At 40.9% G+C, this 24358-nt stretch overlaps 2 protein-coding genes across 6 annotated transcripts; both read right to left on the bottom strand.

Moving 5' to 3' along the window:
- Window positions 1-2651: 2651 nt before the first annotated feature.
- On the bottom strand, window positions 2652-14157 carry lin52 (lin-52 DREAM MuvB core complex component). Of its 2 annotated transcripts, none has more exons than XM_029459938.1 (6): window positions 14046-14121; window positions 12886-12960; window positions 12753-12790; window positions 12549-12615; window positions 12299-12382; window positions 2652-3065 (listed from the first exon to the last, which is right to left on the bottom strand). In XM_029459938.1, exons 1-6 carry the CDS (start codon window positions 14062-14064, stop codon window positions 3010-3012), a joined length of 339 nt encoding a protein of 112 aa, XP_029315798.1. In that variant the 5' UTR covers window positions 14065-14121; the 3' UTR covers window positions 2652-3009. The 2 variants fall into 2 exon arrangements, with proteins under 2 accessions (XP_029315798.1, XP_029315797.1); XM_029459937.1 differs by lacking the exon at window positions 2652-3065 and adding an exon at window positions 9950-10993 and having other exon boundaries at window positions 14046-14157.
- A 784-nt stretch (window positions 14158-14941) lies between these two features.
- pomt2 (protein-O-mannosyltransferase 2) lies at window positions 14942-23378 on the bottom strand. Of its 4 annotated transcripts, XM_029461387.1 has the most exons (22): window positions 23244-23329; window positions 22494-22683; window positions 22325-22409; window positions 22144-22248; window positions 21924-22032; window positions 21448-21550; window positions 20455-20614; window positions 19257-19363; window positions 19062-19144; window positions 18652-18761; window positions 18478-18544; window positions 18301-18361; window positions 18132-18210; window positions 17767-17918; window positions 17591-17682; window positions 17417-17493; window positions 17264-17335; window positions 17103-17162; window positions 16910-17015; window positions 16657-16797; window positions 16436-16547; window positions 14942-15651 (listed from the first exon to the last, which is right to left on the bottom strand). In XM_029461387.1, exons 2-22 carry the CDS (start codon window positions 22556-22558, stop codon window positions 15546-15548), a joined length of 2052 nt encoding a protein of 683 aa, XP_029317247.1. In that variant the 5' UTR covers window positions 22559-22683; window positions 23244-23329; the 3' UTR covers window positions 14942-15545. The 4 variants fall into 4 exon arrangements, 2 of the variants coding, with proteins under 2 accessions (XP_029317247.1, XP_029317246.1); XM_029461386.1 differs by having other exon boundaries at window positions 22494-23375; XR_003834407.1 differs by lacking the exon at window positions 16910-17015 and having other exon boundaries at window positions 17047-17162; window positions 22494-23378.
- Window positions 23379-24358: the final 980 nt, after the last annotated feature.

Below are 24358 nucleotides of genomic sequence, written 5' to 3'. Positions count from 1 at the left end.
GGTCATATTTTATATCAAATAGTGTGGAATGAGCTTCTGATTAAGAGGGAGAAAAATTGCTGCAGCAATTAGTGGCCGGCCAGTAGAAAATAATTAGGGCCTATTTAGCGGAAATTCTATTAATGAAGAAATCAATGTTATAAGGGTATGCTAATGAAACATCCGCTTGTTGGGATCAAGTCATATATTAACATGGAAGGGTGTGAGTCAGGATAACCCGTCAATTACAGGCAAGTTACTGCCCCCTCTCACTCCATCATCATGTCTGCTGCAATCTATACAGGCCTTTTTTTTGTTTGTTGATAGTGCAACACTTCTCCTCTCTGTATGGCTTTTAATAATCCATCTCCTATGAAAATGGTTGCACGCTGATTTACATGCAGAAGAGAGGCTGCCTAATAAGGCTCTAGATTAAGGGAAGATTTAGTTCAGTCATTCGTGTAGATTGGGTTGCCCATCAAAGACCTGCAGGATCTGACGGGTGCAGATTAAAAAGCAAACAGCTGTTGGACATTTTTTGTTTATCTGCATCCCTCCCCACCCCCTCAACCCAACATCCTTTCTCTGCTCCCCTCCTGTTTCCACACATGGCATTTTTTAGGCGTATAATACAAAATTAGGAACAAAGTACTCTCAAACCTTTACAAATGATGTTAACAGCCCGGATATGAATAAGCAGTGATAAACGCATCCATGCCTGTAACCTTCAAACAGGTATACCTCCGCTGCAGGTCAAAAACGGATAAGCAGCTGCAAGCAAAAACCGCCCACTATAATGAATATCATAACCTGCTGATGTGACTGCTAAAGCTTGAAATGCATTGGTGATAATGAATGAATAAGCAGACAACTTTTTCTTTGCAGGAAGGTCACAGCAGCACTGGAAATACAACTGAATGCATTAACTGAACAACAGCAGATAGATTTTTGCACATATATATGAAGGATAATTTCTCAAGGAGTCATGAACTTCTGTCTATTTTTCTAAAGGTTGATCAAATCTGTTAGTGCTTTCTAAGACTAAAAGATTGTGAGCAAATGTTTCCCCTCAGAAATAAAGATCCTCTTATGCAAGATGCTGCTGTGATTCAGTCTCTAGTGCTAAATCCTAGGTGTTGAAACAAGGTGCAGGACAACTTGATGCACACATGTAGAGCCGAGTCAGGGGGAAAACTAAAGCACAGCCAGAGCCTTATGCTTTCCCAAAGCACTTGCAGGGCGTGATGTGATGCGAGGCCTCCACCTCCCTCTCCCCCAGTACAGAAAGAGTTTGCAAGCCCCGCAGCTTTCTCATGGCTCCTCCACAATGGCATGTTTGGTAGCTGCCCTTCGGCATTGCTTAATTAGGCGAGGAGTTGATTAATTTGCACTAATTGACAGCTAATTTAAGGACTCAGGGCACATCGGATTGACGTTTGTCGGGGCAAAGAGGCTAGGGGAGGTCAAAGCAACGCACTGCTGCGGATGGATGGATGGAGGAGCTCTGATCTTTTTTCTTTCTCCATATGGATGACCAGCTCTGCGGGGACTGACCCGTTTCTTGAAAAGGCTGTCTGGCTGGAGGGAGGCTGCGGGTGACAGGCAGCCACCAGTGCGTGCACCATATTAGGGATGTCAGGTCGCTTACCACGTCAACGCTCAGCAGACTGAATGTTCATCAAGTCAGCGTCAACAAGTGTCCAACCAATCCCAATGACAGCAGGGTCACCTCCTGTTAATACTGGCAAAAACGTAGAATTGAAACATTTCACTCTCACTTTCTTATGAAGGGTTTAAAGGTTGCAGTGATGGAATTTTACTAATAAACTCAAGTATTGTACTTAAGTAGAATCACGACGTACTTGAGTATTACTCTCACTACATCTTCGAGGTAAAAAATGTAGTTTTTAAAATTGCACTACATTTATTAGACAGCTACTTTACAAATTAATAATGTGCATAGGGCCTACAAAACACATGACCCCCCCCCCCCCTCGCGTTCAAGGCTTCACAAAGTCCTCTCCCTGTCCCATGACACTCCAGCAGCACACAATGAAGAAGCAACTCTCTCTGAAACATACAGAACTCTACCAATAACAAGGAGGGGTGAGCCAGGGTCCGCGTGAGAGGCGGGAAGCCACTGAGGCAATGGCGGCATCTGTCCGTGTGAATCGGAAAGGCGATTAGGGGCTTATTAACGGCCCGGGGAGAAGTGTAACTTGTTGGGAGTGAGCGGTCAGAGCCGCAGCGACATCTCCAGCCGAGAACAGTCCGAGGCATTGTCTTAACTAATTATGGCGGATGGACTTCTTTTTGTTTCCCATTCGGTATGCCTGTCTGATTCGCTTTTTGCCTGACCGCTAGCTCCGACAACGCTGAAGTGTGCTAATTAGAAAATAAATGGTCCTAGTAATTATGTCAGCTCTCATTAAAGGCGATGACAATGAGCAATATTATTTTTACGCAATGTTTTGTGTAGGAGACCCTGCTTCCAATGCTCATTAACTGAAAAACATGCCCTGGTAGACGGGAAAGCACTCTCACGGAGCTCCTTACATGTCCGCAGCCGGAGAGGTGCTGCACTTAAAAGTTGAACTAAATATTCACAAAAGTTAGCTGCTTTGGCTGCAAACTTTATCATTTAAGGGGACTTTAAATAAAAGGCAATCATCTTTTCATTTTAAAACTTTATTATACAACTTCACAAATTGCAAAAAAATGTAAATCATGTTAAAATAAAAATACGAATAAATAGGAAACATTTGATCAAGGCAAGCCTAAAAGCGACAGAGATATTCAGCGAGAAGTAATACATCATTTTTTAGGTTTCCATAAATGTTAAGGCATCTAACTAAAGGGGACAACAGGAAAAGACCTCAGCTGTGTGAATTTTTGCTCCAATTTACGGGTTGAGTCTCAGTCTCTGAACTTTGCTGTGAAGGTCTGAACATGTACAGAGCACATTGTTAAATGTATAGAACAGATTCACCTTGCAGTCCCCACATTTCTTGTTGCTTTTAAAAAAACATGTCACTTCTTAGGCCTCTCCAAGATGTTCAGGAACTTCCCCCTGGTCATTTCTCTGGCTGGAAAACAAATAGACACAACATCACATATTAAAGATGAACCACTGTTCAGGTTTAGAGATTTCTTTTTCATTAGTATGCATGTAAGAGATCAAGACTCTAGCTTGCTTTACACCTTTCCAACAATCCTTCATAAGTTGGTAAAATCAGTCTTCCAAAACATTTGCCTGCAGCTCTAACCACTTCAGAACTGTTGTTTAGTAATGCAAAGCATGTATTTAATATCTACAGTGTCACACTGGGAGGTAAATTATACAAACATCTGTTCATTCAGGACATGGAAAACAACATAAGATGGAAGCGTAGCTACCAAAGAGTCTTGTGATTTGCTTGATTGCTGTCTCAATGTAGTGAGGCACAAGTACTCAGAACTACGCATGCATGAAAGTGTGTGTTCGTGTGGATGCAAGATGATTGAGAAGAGAAGCAAAATGTCTCCATTAACCTCAACGTGGGATTATGGAATGTGGCCATGTATAGAATAAGTGACAAATGTCTAGCAAAATAAGAATAAGGCAACCACGAGCAATAATCATCTAAGCAGTAACAAAGACTATAAGCAGTAAATATGGTTATTACAATTAGCACTTTACGCCGGTGGTTTCCAAACCAAAGGAGGGTTAGGAAATAATGCAAAACATTCTGCTACACACAATTAATGTTCATGGCTATGTTTTTCTTATTTTATTCTTATGGAAATTTGTATTTCTTGAAACAAAAAAACATCAAATAATCAAAGACGACAAAAACATTCAGGTTAATACATAAAGTAACGTATTAAAATGTTTGAGAAGCTGTAGATATTTTTGCTTTGTTTTAAAAGGAAACGAGTCTAAAAAGAAGTGTAAAAGATTGGGAACCAAATAATCTGGATACAATTGTCCTGAGAAGCTGTTTCCCTCCTGTATTCTCGTGTTTGGATGCTTGAGGCTGGAGCTATAGTTGACACTGCACTAGCATGAGATGAGGCTGGATATCTTCTTGGATTTTGCATTATTTTTGGCTTAAAATTCTATAATTTCAATACTGGCTATTGTTATTTTCTCTCAGAGACCATATCAGTAACCCCTGTGAATGAATGTAGCAATACTTATACAAACATTACAGCTAAATAATTGACATTATTAGTATTGATTGCAAAGACTTCCCAGCTCTACACCCTGTGGAGTCCCACCGACATCTGTGATGCAAGTACAACACATTGTTAAAATTGCTAAAGGCTCTACACACCAGGATGTCTGGGAGGGATCCGGTTAGCTCTGTGCCATAGACAGTCCTACAACAGAATTGTCCCTGCTGAAGGCCCTTTGTGAAACCGGTCTTCACCGGGAGAGCAATCATTGCTGAGGCTTTTCTGTCAAAGACAAACCCTTGTGTCACCATGGAGACTGTAGGGACTTTCCTGCAGCATCATTATAAACCCTGGAGATGCACCATCCAGGTACAGTAATTACTCTTTGTAAAGATAAAGAGGATTAGGCACTTTGCTGTGATACAGTCTTTATGAGCTGCAAAGATCGCATCAGCGACTCTATTCAGTTTCTAACTAACCTTGTACATCAGACAAACATAAGACTACAGAGCAGCAGAGAGAGGACTGATTTCAAATGCATATTTAGCAGAAAGTCATCCAACTTCATGACACCAGCAAGAAGATTATGACCAGAATCTCAGCTGGCTGCTGTCTGCCTGTGTGAAGCCCCCCCCGCCCCCCTCCTCCTCCGCCCACGCCGGCTAATGAAATAGCCGGGCCAGTTAGTAATTTAGATGAGTTGCCCAGTGTGGAATGATAATGGTGCATCTGGGCGTGGGGGCCACGTCACCTTGAGGTGTCCCTCATTAGGTTAAAGATGATGCTAATTGGAATGGGATGGATTCATTTTGCACTTTGCTGTCTCTTCAAATCACCCTAAACAAAGTCATCAGGGGACCCCTGGACATGCATAGGGTGCTCAAGATTGAAATGAAGCCATCAAAATCAGGAGAGGGAAAGCAATTACATTGGGATGACCCTAAAGCCACAAGTGAGCTGATGTCACTTTCTTATTAGGAGCAGTTACACTAGGATCGGTAAAAGGGTACTTCTGATTTTTAAAGGTGTCATGCTTCTCTCTCACTTTCTCCATCGCTTGATGAGCCCAAACTGTAAAACGGATCAAGGATGGCTGTGCCACTCCTCCCGAGACCCCTCGCCCCACTGAGCGTATTATTAATTACGGTTCAGTTCAGCCTCCCCTCTCAGACAGAAATATCACTGATATCATCACATTAAAGAACCTGTTAAATCACATAAATCAGTGCTCAATTTATGATGTCTGGCTATATTTTTATGAAAAGGAAATATGGGGAAAGGTGTTCAGCAAGTTATTAGAGAATATGAAATAATGCAACACAAGATGAACATGACTAAAAGCATAGTGGGACTACCGAAAGAGCTACAGAGGGACTTTGCAAATGTGTTAGTATGAAAAGCACAGGTGTTGCTGATCACACTAACGATGGCTCTGTTCTATTCAGGAGTCCCAGTGATCCATCGGTGCCTTTCCATCCAGCTGTTGTTGTGTGCCTTTTCAATTTGTGCATTAAAATACCTTGAAATATGGAACTCGAAATATCACAAAGAAGTTTCTATGTTTGGCTGAGGGGGAGAGATTGCGTATTGATTCGTTTTCTGCGTAGTTTTCGTTTGTTTAAGGTAAAACGTCATCTCATTGGGCCTTCTTCTTCTGCAAAGGGTTAATGCCGCAGGACTTGATGTGCCAAACTTCTAATATTTGCATAAAAGGTAGTGGATGGTACTGTGCATTCATCCACCTTCTTTTGCTGATGATCATCAATTATTTATTTAGAATTTGTGCTACATTTGAATGGAAAATTGACGAGTGTGACAGTGAGCCTGCATTCAATACCAGGACTCTGAAACTGAAGCAGAGAAATGAAATGTGGCCATCGCTAATTTAATCATTTACACCTGTGACTTGTCGAATGTCTTCTGTGAAAAAGGCAAACAGGTAGAAAAAATGTCCAAATAGAATTCTCTCGGAAATGTAAACGTGATGACAAATGGTTGATTTCAGTTCAAATGTGTTGCACTAGCTTGCTACATAGTGCTCTATTTTATTTAAAAAATATTTATGAATAAGTTATTTTTGCTACAAGTGTAGAAGATGTAAATAAACAGATTAAGTTAAAAAAGCCTTAAAAACACATACACACACACGCACACTCACACGCACACTCACAGGCTGTGTCATACAACAGGAGGGATCAATACTGATTAGTGGGAGTTAGAGATTTGTTTAGTTGATTAGAAAGGTCAATTACTAATTTTGTACTAAGTTAATCAGCATCTTGTTACCACTGCCATCCATACTAAAAGGCACCTTATGGATTCTGTGGGCCATCTCCTTGGCCTGTTGATTTGTTCCCATCTAATTATCATTCAGCTCTATCTGGTCTGAGATTCCAGCACAGTGTGGCGTGGTAGTTTAGTAAACACAGCCACATCATACTGTATAGAATAGTTTCTGACATATTCTACATTGCAATCCAGTATTATGTAAAGAATATGAAATAATTATCATCCATAAATAGACAATGAAACAAACCAAGCCAGGCTATCATCAGAATTGAGGGCTGAGGACATCTAAGAGCAGATAAAAAATAAATAAAGGCGTGCTGAAGGCTCCTGTATCCCCCGGCTCCCACATCAGTCCAGTAATCCTCTCGCTGTAGATTTTGCCCTGGTTAATGCTGCTAAGGCACATTACAACAGAGATTAACCTATATCTGCAAACAGTTAAATATTCCCTGAGGCTATTTAAAAAGTTGCCCTTATCCCGAAAGCTAAACAGCAAGGTAGTGCTGGGTGGTAGGGCCAAACTCCTATATCAATCCCACAGGCTGTGTTATTCCATATCTTAATAATGATATATATCACATGTATATAGCATGTACTATGGTAACTCAATAAATACATTATTTATATGAAATGACCACATGGCAATGCTTATTTTTTTATACTCCTGTTTGAAATAAATACGAGATGAAAAAAAAATAGTAAGCCTAGCCTATATCACGATAGAAATGATATAGAAAAATATGTACGATAGAGCATTTTATACATATCGTCATATCGCCCAGCCATACAGCAAGGATTAAAACTACACTGTAGGAAATCCTGAGAAATGTTTCTGCAATTTTCTGTTCTGCACTAGCAAATAATGTTCAATGGTTGAATCTCAGGTGGCTCAAATGTAAATGCAAGAGGAAAACGCGTCGGTGTAACATCTTACTTTCCCCTCGTTTACGGTGAGTGATCTGGGTGTCATTGTCACAGCCCACTCCCAGCCCCCACCACGACTCCCCTGTGTATAAAATGAGAGTAATCATCACTTCGCCCCCCGCAAATCCCCCCCCCCCCCCAGTTGCCTCTCATGATGGCACGCTCCCAGTGAGCCGCTAGACCCCTGTTAGCTCCAAAGACAGATGACCACCTGGGTTAACTGGAGTCCTGGTCCCCGGCCCTGACTGCCCCAATTCACTTTCATTAAGAGGACTTATCTGACCCTCACTGCCCATCTCCGAGTGCTGCTCAGCTATTACGGGCTGTAAGCTTTATTTAATGGATTTAACGTCCTCCTTCGCCGCCCTCCTCCCCGGAGGACGAAGTAGACACAGAGGGAGATGACACACACAAACACACAGGCAAAGAAACGCTCGGAGGCACACACATTCAGCTGACGCCCCTACTGCACCCCCATCTTGCAACACATACACCTGACGCTCATGTTTGTGTTCAAAATTCAATTACCCACTTATTGATACTTCACAGGGATATTTAAGATGCAGACACGAGCTGTGATTTCCCAGGGGAGCCACTGGTTCCTCTTTATGTCCCAACCGAGAGGGCCCACCCCTCCTCCTCCTCCAATGCATTTTCGCCTGGCTGATATACGCACACACACATTCACACACCAAAACAAACACATCTGCACCTCCCAACCCCTGCCCCAGCCTATGCCTGTTCAAGAGGTGTCCTTATTAATAGGCAATCAGTCAAAAATCATTCATTAAAAAGCCTAAAAGGTTTTACACCCACACTATGATTAGCTGGGAAAGAAAATCCAATGAATTCCTAATGCCTTTATGGAAATGAGGTGTCATTTCCGATCTGCTCAGGGAGGCGGCAGGCTGGCAGAACTGAGGAGCGGTGTGTGTGAGTGTGTGTGTTAGGCTCTGCCTGCCTCTGCTTTCACACAGCTCCGACACTGATCCTGCTTGAAATATGGACAGGCTCCATCAGATACAGCTGCAACCTGCTACTCATGTCGGCCTGGTGTAAAATGTGTGTTGAGCTGCTAAAGATTTTCTAACAATGGGGCATCACTATAGTCGCAGCCCTTTTTATAAAACAAAACGCCCAATCATTTAAAAAGATGTTACTATGGGAGCCAATTTGAGAGAACTCACCACACAAGACCCCAAGGTTACTGAACATTAAGATGATAAAAACTAAGCTTCAGAAACTGAACCATCCTTGAGGCTTATTTCACTTTCCACAGAAGGTGTCACCTTCAAAGAGGTGCGTCACAAAGCTGCCATTCATCGCAACTATGAGCCCACGGAGACACAGGAGAGAGGTGAAAAGACGAGCACGGCGGAGTAGTAGAGGTGAGGAGGAGGAGGAGGAGGAAGGGTAGTGGCGGAGGGGAGGCATTCCCTGTTCTTCATTCAGCGGCTGTCAGCTCAGGCACTTCATAACCGCCCGCCTCGCGGTCAGCCCGCCTGATGGATTGATGGAGGCACATTAGCACCAGTGGGGCCCAGTGAATGCAATCATATTCAGCAGCGGCATGCTTCTAATAGGCCGGAGATTGATCCTGAGGGTGAGGAGGAGGAGGTGGTGGTGAACGGGGTGGTGAACGTGGGCCCATTAGGAGCTGTCAGGGCAGGGCGACCTTCAGTCTCACCTTCACACAGGGAGACGCAACAGGGGTCAGCCTGGGTCTACTCCGGGTGGCATCCCGGTGCAAGAGAGATGATGTGCTACAACAGGTGGTCCTACAGAACACACTGGTTGAGCTGGTTTTATCTAGATATCAAAGTTTTATCACTGTTGATAAAAACATCTTGATACCTTTTCCTCGCCTTAAAAGTTCAAAGGGGAACTAGGCCCATTTTCAAATGGCGTTATTCCTGTCGTCTAAGAGAGTCAAAAGAACAGATTTGGAGGGATGAAATCCTCTTTTTAATGGTCACACATGCAGAGCACACACAGTGAAATGTGTTCTCTGCTTTTAACCCATCCTAGTACCAGGAGTCTAGTACTAGGAGCAGTGGGCAGCTCATAGGACAGCGCCCGGGGAGCAATGGGAGATGTACGGTGCCTTGCTCAAGGGGGGCAGGAGGTGAACTGGGACCTCTCCAAGTAGCAGTCACACTCCATTTTTTTTTTTAGGTCTGGTCGGTGACTTGAACCAACAACCCTACGGCTCACAGTCCAAGCCCCTACTGACTGAGCCACTGCCGGACATATAAAACATATTAGTAAACATGAAGTCTCTCCCAAATCCCAAAACTAGAGAAAACAAACATTTTGTGAAAACAAAATCAGTCCTATTGATTGTTTATGAAGCAGCTCCAGACTTTATACTTGATGACACCACAAGTTTGTGGCTTTGAGAGAGTAGCTCATGCTCACACATATTGATTGAACCTCCCGAGGCCATGCAAGTATATTGGACATATATATATAACATATTGGAATTCTTCATTTAGGTGGTGTTCCCCTTTAAGAGACACATTCTTTCTAATGTATTTGATTTTCTATATTTGGGTGAAAATAAGAAGATCCAGTTAGGCGATGGCCTAGACACAATTTCATAAATGTAATTTTAGGTTTAATTCATCTTTCACTATAAAGCGGTGATTGATTTCATTTTATATTCTCGTTTAGCTTTTATCCCACCCCCATGGTGAATATATCAAAGACACAGTTCACTTGAACTCTCATAAATTTCAATGACATAAGTTTTTCTGTAGATTTCTGCAAAGTGACATTATGGGAGCTGGTCCATGGACTATTTGTAAATATCTCCTGAAAGCACCGTCCCTGGAAATAATAACCATATTATCACTCAAAAACCTCACTCAGCCCTACAAGCACTCGCTTGTCGGTAAAAAGTTTGTCATTTTCTGTGATTGGTTTCACTTTGTTAAGGAGCAGAGTCTACATTACAAACATTTCCTAATTACCAGCCCGTCCTACATGGATAGGTGTTAAATGGTATTCAGTAGCCTTGAGCCCACAAGTGTGATAGAGCACCAACTCCAGCAGTTTGTTGCGCAACAGCACCGGCCCTCCAGTGCGTCCCAGAGGAACACTCAGCTTTCAATTACCTCCAATAACAGCACTTATCAGAGTCTCAGCGTTCCCCAGAGGCTCAGGGCTTGATGCCCGCGCTCAGCGGCCCACGACAGGGGCATTCATCATGGGGTGGAGTAACAGCTGTGGCCTGAGGAAGAGGCACGCGTCAAGCCCCTCTGGGACTACGCCGGGCCAGCGTCACACAGCCATTATTGGGGGTGCTGGTTGAGGAGGGGGTGGATTAAAGGAGTGTTACATCCCCCCGTCACATCCATGTTAATACATATGTACAAACATGAGTATACAGCAGTATGTTCCAGCGCACAATTTGCAAGAAAAGGCAGAACCCAACACAGCTTAGGTGTATTCGAGGCAATAATGTTTGGTCCAGTTCCCCTTCCTCACTGCAGTAGGGGAGTTTTCACTGCTTGATTGCGCTGTTCCCATTAACCAGCTTCCTCTTTAATGGTCCACATGTTGAAGGGGGAGGGGCAGTAAATCCTGTCCCCGCTGCCCTCACTCTGCCGTGCCTCAGTCTGCGGAGTCTCGTTTACGGATACTGAAGAGTGCACAAACATGATGAAAAAGTAGCTGAGATTTACAAGGCCTCCCCTGACAGCCAGGAAAAGAAGAAAATTAAACCAGAGAGCATTAAACAGGCACCCATTACAGGGCTGCTCCGACACCAATAATAACCATCATTGTGTCCCGTCATCCCGAGGTACATGACATGATTGCAAAGCCTGCAGGCCTGCACCTGTGACATCTAACATCTTTATACCAGCCAGATTACATGCTTCTGGGGGTTTAGGGAACTCAGGGAGATTAAACACTTTTACAACTAAATTTCATTTGCGACTTGTGGTCCATGCAAATACAACACATGCTACATAATCTATCGCCTGTTAATGTGCAGTCACTCTTATCTAGGCCTGTTCATGTGGATGCTGGTGCAGTATACACCATTGCAGACAACATTTCAATCACTCTGGAGTCAACTCCCCTGCCTCCTAATCTGTTGATCACTTTCACCTTATGCATCCCTCAAATCTCATCTAAGCCTTCTTCTTCTATTATGTTTGGCATAGTTGGATTCATAAATACAGGCTGTCTTTATGGAGCTTTACAAAGCAGTGTGCTCATTACAAGCCTCAACAAGAAGGCCGCAGTGCAATATTTCAACGCCCTCACTGTCCACATCACTTTGCTTCAATTACGCAAGTCTGTTAAATGTAAATGACTTTGGAAAAAAACATTTACATTTATTTATATATGTCCATTAGGAGGGGGGGCTATAGCACGATTCTTCATTGATTGTGTGCTTTTCAGCCCTGGAAAAATAAAAACCCATTTTTCTCTTAGAGCACTTAGCCACATCTCTAATCCACACAGATTATGACAATGGAGGCAGTGGAGAATGGATTAAAAACAATCAAATACTTTAGCACTTGTTTGGCTCTTGTGCGCATGCCCCTGTTTCTCACTTTTTCCAATTTAACAAGATTGACCTAAATCCATTACTTTAAGACCTCAAAGTCAACTTGTTTCTGCTGTTTGACAGGAATGGAGAGGTGATTTTATATGGCAAAGTTCTGTCTTTGGATCAAAACATACAATCCTATGTGCAGTCAACCTGTTTGGGTTTGGAGAGTGAAAGCACATAAAGATGCTGTGAAATCCTCTCGCTAGAAGAAAGGCTATGAGCACCATCTAGTGGTAACAAGCGACTTACGTGCAGCTCCTTTGTGTTCATCTGCATACTTTGCATTTAGATTGAAGTGTTTTATTAGAAGACGTAACAAATAAAAACATTTGAATACAACGTATTAAAGTTTATGTTGTTGTTGTTTGTGCATGTACTTACACTCCTCTAAGCCCAGCTGGTAAGCGAGGTTCTGAAGTCCTTTGACCTTCTCCATCAGGTTGGCTGTGGTCAGACTACCCAGCTCTAAAGAATGATAACAGGAGCCATAATGAAAGCTCTACATGTAACTAGTTTCAACACAATGTTATCCCATTTGACAGGATTATCTACGAAAACTATTTCTGTCCACAATCTTCCTGTTTAACACCAACTGAAAACGTTACAACTTTTCTACTGCTTTGTACATTACCTTTCAACATTTCAATGTCCTCACTCTCTAGTTCAGCCATCCATTTGGGAGGCGAATTATTGATGGGCTGTGATGTAAGACACAAAACAGGTCTCAGTGGACAACAAGATTTGTAGATCAGGCCTATATATATATCACAGTATGTCAAGCCTATTTAATTATCTAGTTTGTAAATCAAAGCGAGCCACAGTGAATCTAACTCACATTTTTACAAGATGCAGCAAATTCTGCAACTCCGGGCACTGTGTGAGAGATTACAGGATATAATCAAGATCATAGCAACGTAAAACAGAATCCCATAGAGACTAATTACACTGGAGGGAGAACGTTGACTTACACTGCTCTGGCCACAGGTCTGGTGACGCTCTGTCCAACTTCTCAAAACTTATCAAAGAGCCCTCAAAATCGTCACCTGCCAGAACACAGAATGTATTTTTTACATTTGTGGAAAATGCATACATTGCATATTTGTAAATAATGTAATATATACAAGTGTGAGCAGAGACAAACACTTATGATGGTTTTAACCAAAGTGACTTAAAGTACTGTGTAGTGTCAAATTGTCACTACTAGGGTTAAATATATATAGCTGGCCTTACACTAAATATTGCAAATAGACATAGTACTGACCCAAACTATATTTTGAAACAACAATGTAATCCTTTTATGAAGAAAAGTTCAGTTGAGGTAAAAAGAACAAATTATACAATATCAACATACCATACAATGTGTGTGTGTTTGATGTGACATGAAAATAATTTGCCACTTTGATGCAAATGTTATACATTACAGATTGAACGTGCTTCTATAATGAGAAATGTGTTGTGTTTCTGTAAGTTAAGTCATAAAGAAAGCTCAGCCACACTATATGATAGCACACAAACATGCATAAACACAACACACTTATTATACAGCCTAAAATATGTACGCAATACATTACAATAACACTAAAGGAAAATAACAGTTGTACTTTAAAAATGATAAATTAAACAATACGTGATTCATTTACAGTATATACTTTACATAATGATGTTAGTCATCATGGTAAGAGGCATGAGGTCAACAGTACAGAAAGAAAGTAGCACCAGTCTTAACAACTTTACCGTTGTGTGCGAGACAAAAGCGGGAAAAATCGAAAGACTATTGTAAGTAAAACCCATAACTAAGCACGATGTTGTGAAACAAAACATTGTAAATGTCACTCAGAGATTTAGCCTGTACATATATTTATAGGTAACAGCCCATAGTTTGAGCTGTGCGGGTCCGGCTGAAGGATGCTTGTTGTTTACTGTGCTTCCCTGTACACTGGGGATAGTGAAGGCTTTAACCAACGGGAAAACATCTCCAAACTGTAAAATAACAACACTAACATGTGTATTTTGTCGCCTCGGGATGTCTGTGTGAGACGGCATAAGAGTCACTTGTGATTTAATGTCCTTAAACATGTCGAAATTACAATTTATACACAGCATAGCAGGGTAAGGAATTAGAATTTACCTCCATTTGGAGACGCCATCTTCAGAATGAACACGTGATGAACGACAGCCAATCACAGCAGTCGTCCTCGGAGTTGACGTGTCCCTGTGCTTCGCCAACGCGCCACCAGGCGGCGCACTGGTTTATTGTCAGAGTAATGCAGCATCAAGGTGAAGCCAGAGCAATACAATACATTATGTACATTGTTTTTGTCCAGGTGGGGTCGGTTCCTACATTAACATTCACAGCATAACAGATTTGACTACATAAATAAGTTAATACAGCTGCAAGCAATCTATCATATATATTACAATGTTCTCTAGTTTCATGTTTTTAGCTATTGAATAACTTATGTCATTATTTTATATGGGGAATACATTCTATATTTATAAACAATTTCAGAGATAATCTGATTGTAAGCAGAAATGTACACATCTTGGTGGTTTTATTGAAAGTGACTTAAAGTAGTGTGTCAATTTGTTTTGCCCTTCAAGCTGTGTTGATACACATAAGTTATTACATTTTCAAACTTTAATGGTATTCATCATCTACATTACCACCTCCAAACTGATAGAACAGTCCCGAATAAATTAAGGATCACAGATAACAATCTTTTATTTTAGGCTTGTTTTAGGGTGCCATGGAAATGTAATGTTTGATTGTAATCAATGTTTTATGATCATATTTCTGTATTTGTGGCATGTCTTGTGTTACTGTTCTGTAACTCATTATTTCTGAATAGTTTGGCCAGAACACTCTTAGAAAAAAGAGAAGTTTAATCTTTATAAATTATCATTTAATAAATGAATACAAATAATAAAGACATACCTCATGCACGTGTAGAGAAAATAAACGTGATTGTGATCAAAGGCAAAAAAAATGAGGAAATATTGATATGAACATAAGTAACAACAGACTACAAGAATATCACCGTATATTTATCATACTCAAATGTACACGACACCAAGAGTCCGTAGTAGTATTACAGTATAATGTAAAAACAGAAGCCAGTACTGGACAGCACTGATGGCCAACTACAATATAAAAATACAGGGCAAAGATCAAGACAAACTAAAATGTAAATACAGTCTCTGATAGCCTATAACTAAGTACCAAAATGTGTTTTCTTAAAAACTGACCAACACGGAGATGCAGCAGTTGAACATCAGATTTCTTTCACTAGCTCCTCACAGGCACTTAAGCTTATTATTGTGTCAAACTGTACACATATCCATAATACAAGATGTACGATGTGTTGTTAGTTAAGGCAGCTTGGTGATGCTTAGTGTCTATGTCTTTATTCTCAAATACTTCACAGCACTCTGGCTTTCATATTGCACTGACCAGGTCTGTCTCATAACTCTTCACACATTATAGACAAATATAAAAACAAATACTTGGATAGAGATTCTATGGTAGTGTGTGCACCTTGTGAAAATTAAGACCATCAGTCTGTGAGACACATGTTTGATTAAAGTCCCTCAGAGTCAGAACAGTTCTACATCATTCGTGCAAAGCTGACTAGAACTCCCAGGAGTCCATCCACTTCAGGCCGGCCATGGCGCTGCCCGGCTCGTGTGCCAGAGGACCCTTCATGCCGTAGGAGAGTGGATGAAACAGGTAGAAACTGACAGACGGAGAATAGATTACAGGGATTTATACAAAGTCAAAGAAACACTCTTAAACTTGAAAAATGTGTTATGAGGTCATCTGAACCCTGGCTAGCTGTTCCTGCTTCTAGTCTTCAGCCTTAACAGACAAATACCAGAGTGCATCCTGAAAGGCATTTTGAGAGTATCAAGGGAAATATGTATTTAAAAATATGACTGAATCCTGAACATAAATATAATCGCAACACTTTTGTTTTTGCTCCCATTTTTCAGGAGCTGAAATTAATGATGAGATTTGTTCTATGCAAACTTTCTCAGGCTTTCTTCTCTCACATTTTGACCACAGATTTATTTCAATCTGTGTTCGTGGGCATGGCTCCTTTGCCAAGATGATACAGCCCCCTGAGTAAACAGCATGATTATTACCTCATAAATGCCTTTTTCTTTTAGAAATACATTTATTTTTTATTGGAATTCAGCAGCAAACGATTCCACAAGATGATTGTAATAATAAATGTCTTTTTACAAAATGAAACTGCATTTTAGAATGGCCTTTGATTGTGACCAGCACAAGGCACACATGCGTCAAGTGGATGGATTATCTTGACAAAAGAGAAGTGCTCAATTAAATGAGAGAGAACTAAGCCTTGTGTGCATATTTCAAAAACAAATGTGTTGCATTTAGATTTAATTCAGTGCATCAATCACAAGAAACCTCATTTAATGCAACACACATCACAGACTCATGATAAAGCAAGAGAACGTTTTCCTTCACAGCAGTCACTGTGGCGGGTATCTCACCTGTAAAGAACACTAAACAGAAGCACCATCTGCCCGAGTCTCTGCAGCCAATCACAATAAGGTGGGCGGAGAAACAGGTCCGTGCTTTTCAGCAGAATGTCGAATGTGATTCCTGTGAGAAACAAACAGAATGCTTCAACCCCGTGACCAACACGACTGCTTTGTATCAGTCGGACACTGTGGGCACCCACCAGACTAAACTGAGACAACTGATGTGGTACCTGTTAGCATGCTGCTGAAGAGCATGGCAGGGAAGTAATGGTGGTAGTAGAGGATACGGCCCATTATAAAGAAAGGTGCATAGTGCAGCAGCCAACCGAGGAGGAGCAGTCCTCCTTCCCTCAGAAGCACAAGAGAATGCTCTGAAAGACAGAGTGGAGTACACAACATGTATTTAACACTTAAATCATCTTTTGTAATGCTGCTGCTGCTGCTGCAACCACGACCAGTCAGTGCCACTGTCAATAATTATACCTATTCTTTTTTGGCTCAATGAGAAACCTCTTTGGAGGGCTATAGACGCCACTGCCACCATGATAGGATACAATCCCAAAGTGGCCATGTTCATCCACCAGACCACCTGAGAAAGAGTATTTAATCACGAGTGTTACCGTGCGTTCAGCGGAGAGCAACAACAGGAAAGATGAAGCAAGCCGAAGAGACTTACAGGGTTCCCCAGCAGGTAAACACGATACTCTGTGTCGTTCACTCCAGAAAACCTCAAGCCCTTTACAGAAAGGAACCAAGAACGTTTGTAGTTTAAAGTGGTTAAGCCTTTCATTTGAATTTGACATAAATACACTTTTTACAGTAGATCATTCAATGCACCTGATAGTTGATGGGCCAGTGCCAGGGTTTTGAGTTCATCTCATTGTCTTTGGGTTTCAAGCCACTGTTACCCTAAAAAAAGACAGATTTTATGTCAATAATAATGATTTCTGAGAAAAACATATGCTTTGAGCACAAATGAATGTCTCTTACTCGTATCATGACAATGTGGGACTCCAGTAAGATTTCCATGAAATGGGGCTTCAGCACAGACAGACTGATGTTGGGCACTACCAGAACATGAGGAAAAACAACATGTTGGTTAGTGTTTGACATCGTGAAGTGTAGTCAAAAGCGTAAAAAGCACAAAGAATGTGTTCATCTTACATTTGGCGTTGATATGATCTTCAATGTTCCACTGAGAGCTTGGAGTCTCCTTCAGGTAGGGACTACATGTCACCTCCACCTGTTCCCAGCCCCTGAACACAAACACAACGTGCACTTTGACTTTCATACACATGATGCATCTTGACCAGAAAAGGAGCAGAGAAGACTTGCTTTACCACTTTGGGAGAGTCTTGCCAGAGGAGTAAAGCACACAGCCCGTAGCTCGGTGCAGAAAGCGGACTTTGCTACGCAGCACCTTCACCAGGTCGCCCTTCCGGCCTCCACACACCTCCACCTGCCACAGGTCATTTTTGTCACCTGTGCCATTCTAAGAACAGGCCAAAAGTGGAGATGTGTTTTAGGCTTGGGGACGTACAAATACAAAATGCCATGCAATCAGAATCTGATATCTTATTAACTCAGAATAATCAATAGTTTGGCAAACAAGCAGTGAAAACAAACTTCACCCAGAAGTCGTGAAACACGTCATCAGTCAAAAGTAATCCCTTTTAGTGCAGCTTTAAGTTGTGGCTCTACTCACAGTGCCATAGCCTGTGACCTGGAAGTGTTTCTTCGTCAGAGGGGCCTCGTGGAGGTGACCGTGAAGGTTACGGGTTGTTCTGCAAAAACATGAACATCATTTGAATCATTTAAAATCAGTGGACATTAAATATGTTTTCATTTCACTGCTCTGGAGTCATAATACTTACTCTTTGTGCTCCAGTCGAATGATGTCACCGTGACGAACCAGATCGGGTGTCCCAGATTGAGCTTATTAGAGATGAATAGACAATAAGAGGCTCATACATCATTTCCTTATGACTTAAAATGATAAGTCATAAATGCTATTGGTGTCTCTGAAGAGTAAATCAACCCCATCTGCTCACATTCATTATCATCCTGTCTGTGAACAAGCCACAAGTTGTTGTAGTCCTTGTGGAGATAGGCTGTCACCTGAAAGGGAATAGCAGAGTAAACTGCTTATATATAATAAATACAATTATCACAGATAATAGCATATTTCATTATGTTTTTGAGAATGTTTCACACTGTAGCCTGACCTGCTGCTGTCTCGCTCCCACTCCCTCTGGGTATAAGTGCCAGTGAGAGTGCAAATAGCCTCCAGCGATGCGGAGGTTTTTTACAGTGATGGTGGAGCCATATGCCAGGTCTACATCAGAAGGACATCAACATCATTAGAACACACAAAAAACAATAACATTTACTGAAAGGTGACAGTGAGACGTCATTTAAAGCAGCAAAGAGCAACCACACTAGCCACTTGTAAAGCCTTCAAAATAAATGAATGTTACTTTGTGAAGACAGCTAAATGTGCACACACATTTCATCCCATCTGGCTGTTATCAATACTAAGGGCATGCCTATATTTCTTTTTGCCCTCCTTTTACATGTTCTTAATAGTGGTTTAGTAAACTGCTGAGTTTTATTGTCACGCGTGTTTGGGACTCACACTCAGGCATGGAGGCATTGTGTAGATTGTTCCCGATCAGACGGGACTGAAAGGCTGAACTGAAGAAACCATCTCCCGGTCCGCTGGTGAGAGAGAACAATCAGGATGACCCAAACAATGTAGCTATTGAGCAACACTGAGAGTGAGGTGAGCAGAAACATCACACTGTATCCATAATGTAACAATCAGACGCACCTTTTGTTCAACACAACAAAGTGGATTGCAAATATTGTAACGTAGAGGAAGAGTGGAAGCAGAATGAGTCCAACAACCCGAGCCAGGAAGTGCTTCGCAATTTCCACCTGGAGCCAGAAAATAAGGTGAGAAGGTGAGAAGAGAAGAGCCTAAAGGTCTAGTGCAGTGGTCTTCACTATTTTTTACGTGAGAGCCGCATTGACAGGACAAAGTCAATAGGAGAGCCACTTTTACCACAAAGTATGAAAAGCTACATCCAGTCATAAAAAGCCTGTCTGTTTATTAATCTGTCATCTCACCCAGAACATACAATATGCAATGCAGCCAACCAATACAAGCAAGATTACCTTAATACTGGGATGATGTTGTCAAACTCTGCAAGCAATATTTTCTTCTGAAGCCAAAATCAGTGTTTCACAATGTTTGAGTCTGAGAAGGTTTTTTTTGCCTCAAAAGATGCCTCAGTTAATCGTTCAGCTGTATTAGTTGTCCTGTGTACGAGCCTTTGTTGTCCAGAAACAGAAGAAAGCTGCTCTATTTTTTTTTTACTAATTTCTGTTCCAGGTGCGTAAGTTTCGTTGAATTTTGGATGAGTCGTTTAGAAATGCGGCTCCAAATGACTTCTCTTGAAACCAGAGCGGTTTGTTTGCACATTAAGCACAAAGGGTTCGACTCGTGGAGGACAAATACAAACTCCTCTGTCCACTTGTCTTGAATTTTCCTTTGCTCGTCTTGTATGACTCGTACCTTTCTTTCTTTAACGGGAGCAGCTGATGCTTATTTTGTAATTACCTTAAGTTTATTTATTTATATATAATAGCCCACCATGTATCTACCCGTCCAAGAGCACATTCACCATTGTAGTGCTGATAGACCGCCAAAACTGGCAACTCTGCAGTGAGTCAGTGTCGGCCGAGCAAGTTTAAATATCTTGTTTCTGTCTATATTTGCATCTTTTATCAATTATTATTATCAATTATTTGTAGGATAATAGAGCAGACACTTTCAGTGTTTTAATGGGTTGTAATAGCCCTGCTTGATTTTATGAAATATCTGTATTGACTCCATAATCATATCTATCACCTCTTTATTTAGCCCACTGCCACGCGAGCCACCATCGCGAAACGCGCAATGAGTAACGTGTTACTCGTCAACACTATCAGGTGCCAGTACAATTCAAAAATATGCTTCTGTTTACCAGTGAGAGGCTAAGGTCTCCCAAAAGTCTCCAGAGATCCCAGACTGTGTTCAATCCCACCAGCAGGACGACAAACAGTCCCACAAACTTCACACCCATTGCTCCGGCAAGGTTTACACCAGTCAGTACCAGCCACAGCCACCAGGAGGAGGTAAAATGCCTGAAAACATCAGCAAGCAACAATCAAATGTGTGTTTACTGCTTAAAAAGTTAAATAAAATGACCACATTGTAAAATATTCCTATGTACCACACATTAAACAATATGGGACAGCACGATTTGTTGTTGTTGTTGGAAGATTGCATCGCATATTCTTCTTTAGACTTCATATCGTGAACATATATTGTTAAAATCCTTGGACAATTTTGCACATTTCTGCACAAAACTACCACTTTTACAAACTGAACAGCTCGTTCGTTTCATTTCATTCAGATGTATTGTACATATTTTGTAATTTTTTTATTGCAATTTTCTTCTATTCTGTATTGTATTTTTCATTTAATTTCCTCTTACTATGTTTATGTTATGCAGCAAGACACCAAAGAAAGTTCCTTAGAGGTGAAAACCGACTTGGCAATAAACGGGATTCTGATTCTGTATTGCTTAAGTAGTTAGTGTTTCTGAGCTGTGACTACAGTTACTGTATCATAGCGATTAATCTCAATCTTCAAGCAATCGGTTTATCATTTGGTGAACAAAATGTCTTAAATAAAGACATTTGTCCATCACAAGACCCACACCAAAGAAAGGTTATTCATCTATTTATTATTAGTATTCACTTTTAAATGGTGTGAAATAGTAAATAAGCAAGTCATCACATATGAGAAGCTGCATCCAGCAAATGTTTGGCATTTCTACCTGAAAGAATTAGTGGAATAATTTCTGATGTACTGATTATCAACACAGTAATCCACCAACTAATCACCCAATACTTTCACCACTACCTTGCACAGAACAAGATAGAACAAACTAAATACAAGTCTCTAAGTGTACCTCTGCTGGTTGAACTTGACCATGCTGAGCACGGCTGCCATGATGAAGAACATGAGTATAGGGTCCAACAGGATGTACTGGGAGATGGTGATGGAGCCAGTGTCTGTCAGGAGGACCAAAATAAACACAAATTAATTCTCTGTATGACAAAAGCATGATTTAGTATTACAAATAGATGTCTTTAAGGTAGAAGATACTCTTCATATTTATTGAAATTGCTTAGTAATATCAGCAAGAGAGGCAAAAAATGAAATAATAATGGGGGATATGGAAAATGACTCAAAAGGCCATTTCTCTAGTGACAAACTGTGCATGTAGAGGTTCCATCCAGAGCTACATGCTTTACAATTTGAGGTTTTTTTTCAGGAAAAACAAAGATACTGGAAGGCTGAGTTGTCCGTGTATTGCAACTTCAACATGTGTGTGAGTTGTGCTACTTTTTTTTTATTTATCTTTTATAAAATGTGATTGCTCACCAAATATGAGCAGGGTGGCAGTGATGAGGGCAGCAGTGTGAGACTGAGACAACTCCAGTACTATGAGGTAGGCAAAGATTGGGAGACAGGAGCCCAACATGGCACAAAACTGTAAGACAAGAGGCAGGACAGGCACATCGCTTAATGTCTGGTCCTTTAAAACTTTAAACATTTTCATATTGCATTGCTATAAAGATGTATTGTGTGAAAAGCAGCATACCCCTCTCATCCCCCAGTAGTTGTGGTGTTCATATTTATCTCCTGGCTTTACGAAAGGAAAAGTGCCATCATAACCGGTCATGTAACCGGCGAGACCGATCAGCATCTGCAACAGATTAATGGAGATCAGTAGTCATACTAGAGAAGTTTCCCTGAAGACACTACACAATCAGTGATCTCACTTTTCCAAGAGGAGGATGGACATCGAAAAAGAAGGTCCTGTTGATGTAGTAGCTTCCCATCTTTCCAAAGTGCGTCTCATCCCAGCTGTGACACCAAAACAAATCAGTGTTTATAAAAATAGCCCATTAAAATGCACAAAATCTACATGCATGTATTGCTTTTACTCACCACACGTGAGAGGGCTCTGTTATCTTGTAGAGGCGTGTAGAGAAAGACAGCCCCATCACCAACATCAGCAGCACTTTGCTCGGGGGATCCTTACTGAGATGTCCTCTGGCAGAAAACTGAGTAGATGTCCCATTGGAAGACTTGGAGTCATCTTCTGACAAGTGTCCAGCAGTTTGACTGTTTTTGTCCTCTGATAAAGGAAGGGATGGGGTTTGGAGGGTCTTCTCTGAGGTGGGAAATTTTTTCCTGTTTCGTAGTGTTGAAGTGTCCCCTGTTTTGTTCCATTGTGTAATGCATTCTTCCTTTGCCATTAGAAAATTAAACCTGTAATAAATTGTCCAGACCCCCTTCTAAACTGGGTAGGTCAAATATTTTGGTAACACTATTTAATATATCAAAAATAGCTAGCCAGCAGGTGATATCTAGATGATGTGTAGCTGTGCTGTCTGGGACAAATAGCTGTATTTAGCATAGCTAGAGATCATCAAGATTTAATACTGGAGCACCAGGTATCAGTTCTCAACATTGTAACGTTATATAAAAGCAGGCTATATTGACAGCGAATGTCTCATTTCCATATATGATCACACATACTATTATTTTGTTACATTGCAGCCAAGCTATTAAGACATTTTCATCGATAATAATATACTTATCCTAGCTTGCTAACCCTGTGTCCACTCGTCAAATGTCGGCTTTCCTCTCAATAATAGAGGATACTTGTTAACTGTCTCTATCGCCTGAAATTACCTTTTTATTTTTCAAAGATTTACATTAGCAACACAGCGAGAGCACGAGAGGTTGGAGTTCGAGTCAACGAAACACGTAGAAAGCGAGGTGGTTTCTGGGAAGTGTAGGTCCACTGTATTATTTACGTGGGCATGGTGCTTCAAAAGTAAACATCATTTCCCAGAATACATCTGGAATATTTCCTCGTCCCCGGTTAACCAATGGGAATAAAGTTACAGCAAAGGAGTGCTGTGCAGTGCTATTTGGCCACTAGAGGGCGATGTCGCATAATACATCAGTTTCTAATGATGATACAATTTCTTCTCTCCCCTTTATTAAAGATTAATGCAACTGGCATTTCTGTCCCCAAATTCTAATTTATTCTAATATCACACGGATATAAAGTATCCGGTTCATATACGTAGTCAAATACCCTTACACCAGTGGTAAGAAAGTTAAACTAAGTGCATTTGCTCAAGTGTAGGCCTACTGTAAATACAATTTGAGGCACTCTTTATGCATTTTCATTTTGTGCTACGCAATGCTACTACTTCACTACATTTCAGAGGAAGATATTGTACTCTGTACTACATTTATTTCCCAGCTATAGCTACCTTTAAGATTAATATTAAGAGAGCTAACATACAACTTTGCATTATGATGGATAAACTACCCAACAGTATTTTAATTAGGTAATTAGGTGCCTTTGCCAGCTGCACCATTAATATGCTTCTTAGATGAAAAAATAATTCTTACAAAATCCAATAACTACAGTATTTACTGTATAATAGTCATGAAACTTTAAATGGGTCTTTCTGCATAATAAATACTGTTGATAGCTTAAAGTTCAACAATTCAGCACTCTAATGGAGTATTTTTACATTGTGGTACCAATACTTTTACTAAAGGATCTTAACATGTCTACCATCACTGCATAACACACACTTCTGACTACTTACATCACACATTAGAAGTTGTAGAATATTACATACTACAACTAACAAACATACTGTTCTTGTTTTAATACAAATAGCTTTCCATCGCAGAAAATAATTAGTGAATATAGAGTACATACATAAGGATAATTCAAGGTGTGTTGGGTGCAATTTTTCAAAGTAAATTTTCAAAGAGATTGA

This window comes from Cottoperca gobio, chromosome 22, assembly GCF_900634415.1.
Source record: "Cottoperca gobio chromosome 22, fCotGob3.1, whole genome shotgun sequence".
NCBI classification, from domain to species: domain Eukaryota; kingdom Metazoa; phylum Chordata; class Actinopteri; order Perciformes; family Bovichtidae; genus Cottoperca; species Cottoperca gobio.
This window is presented reverse-complemented; position numbering and strand designations above follow the sequence as displayed.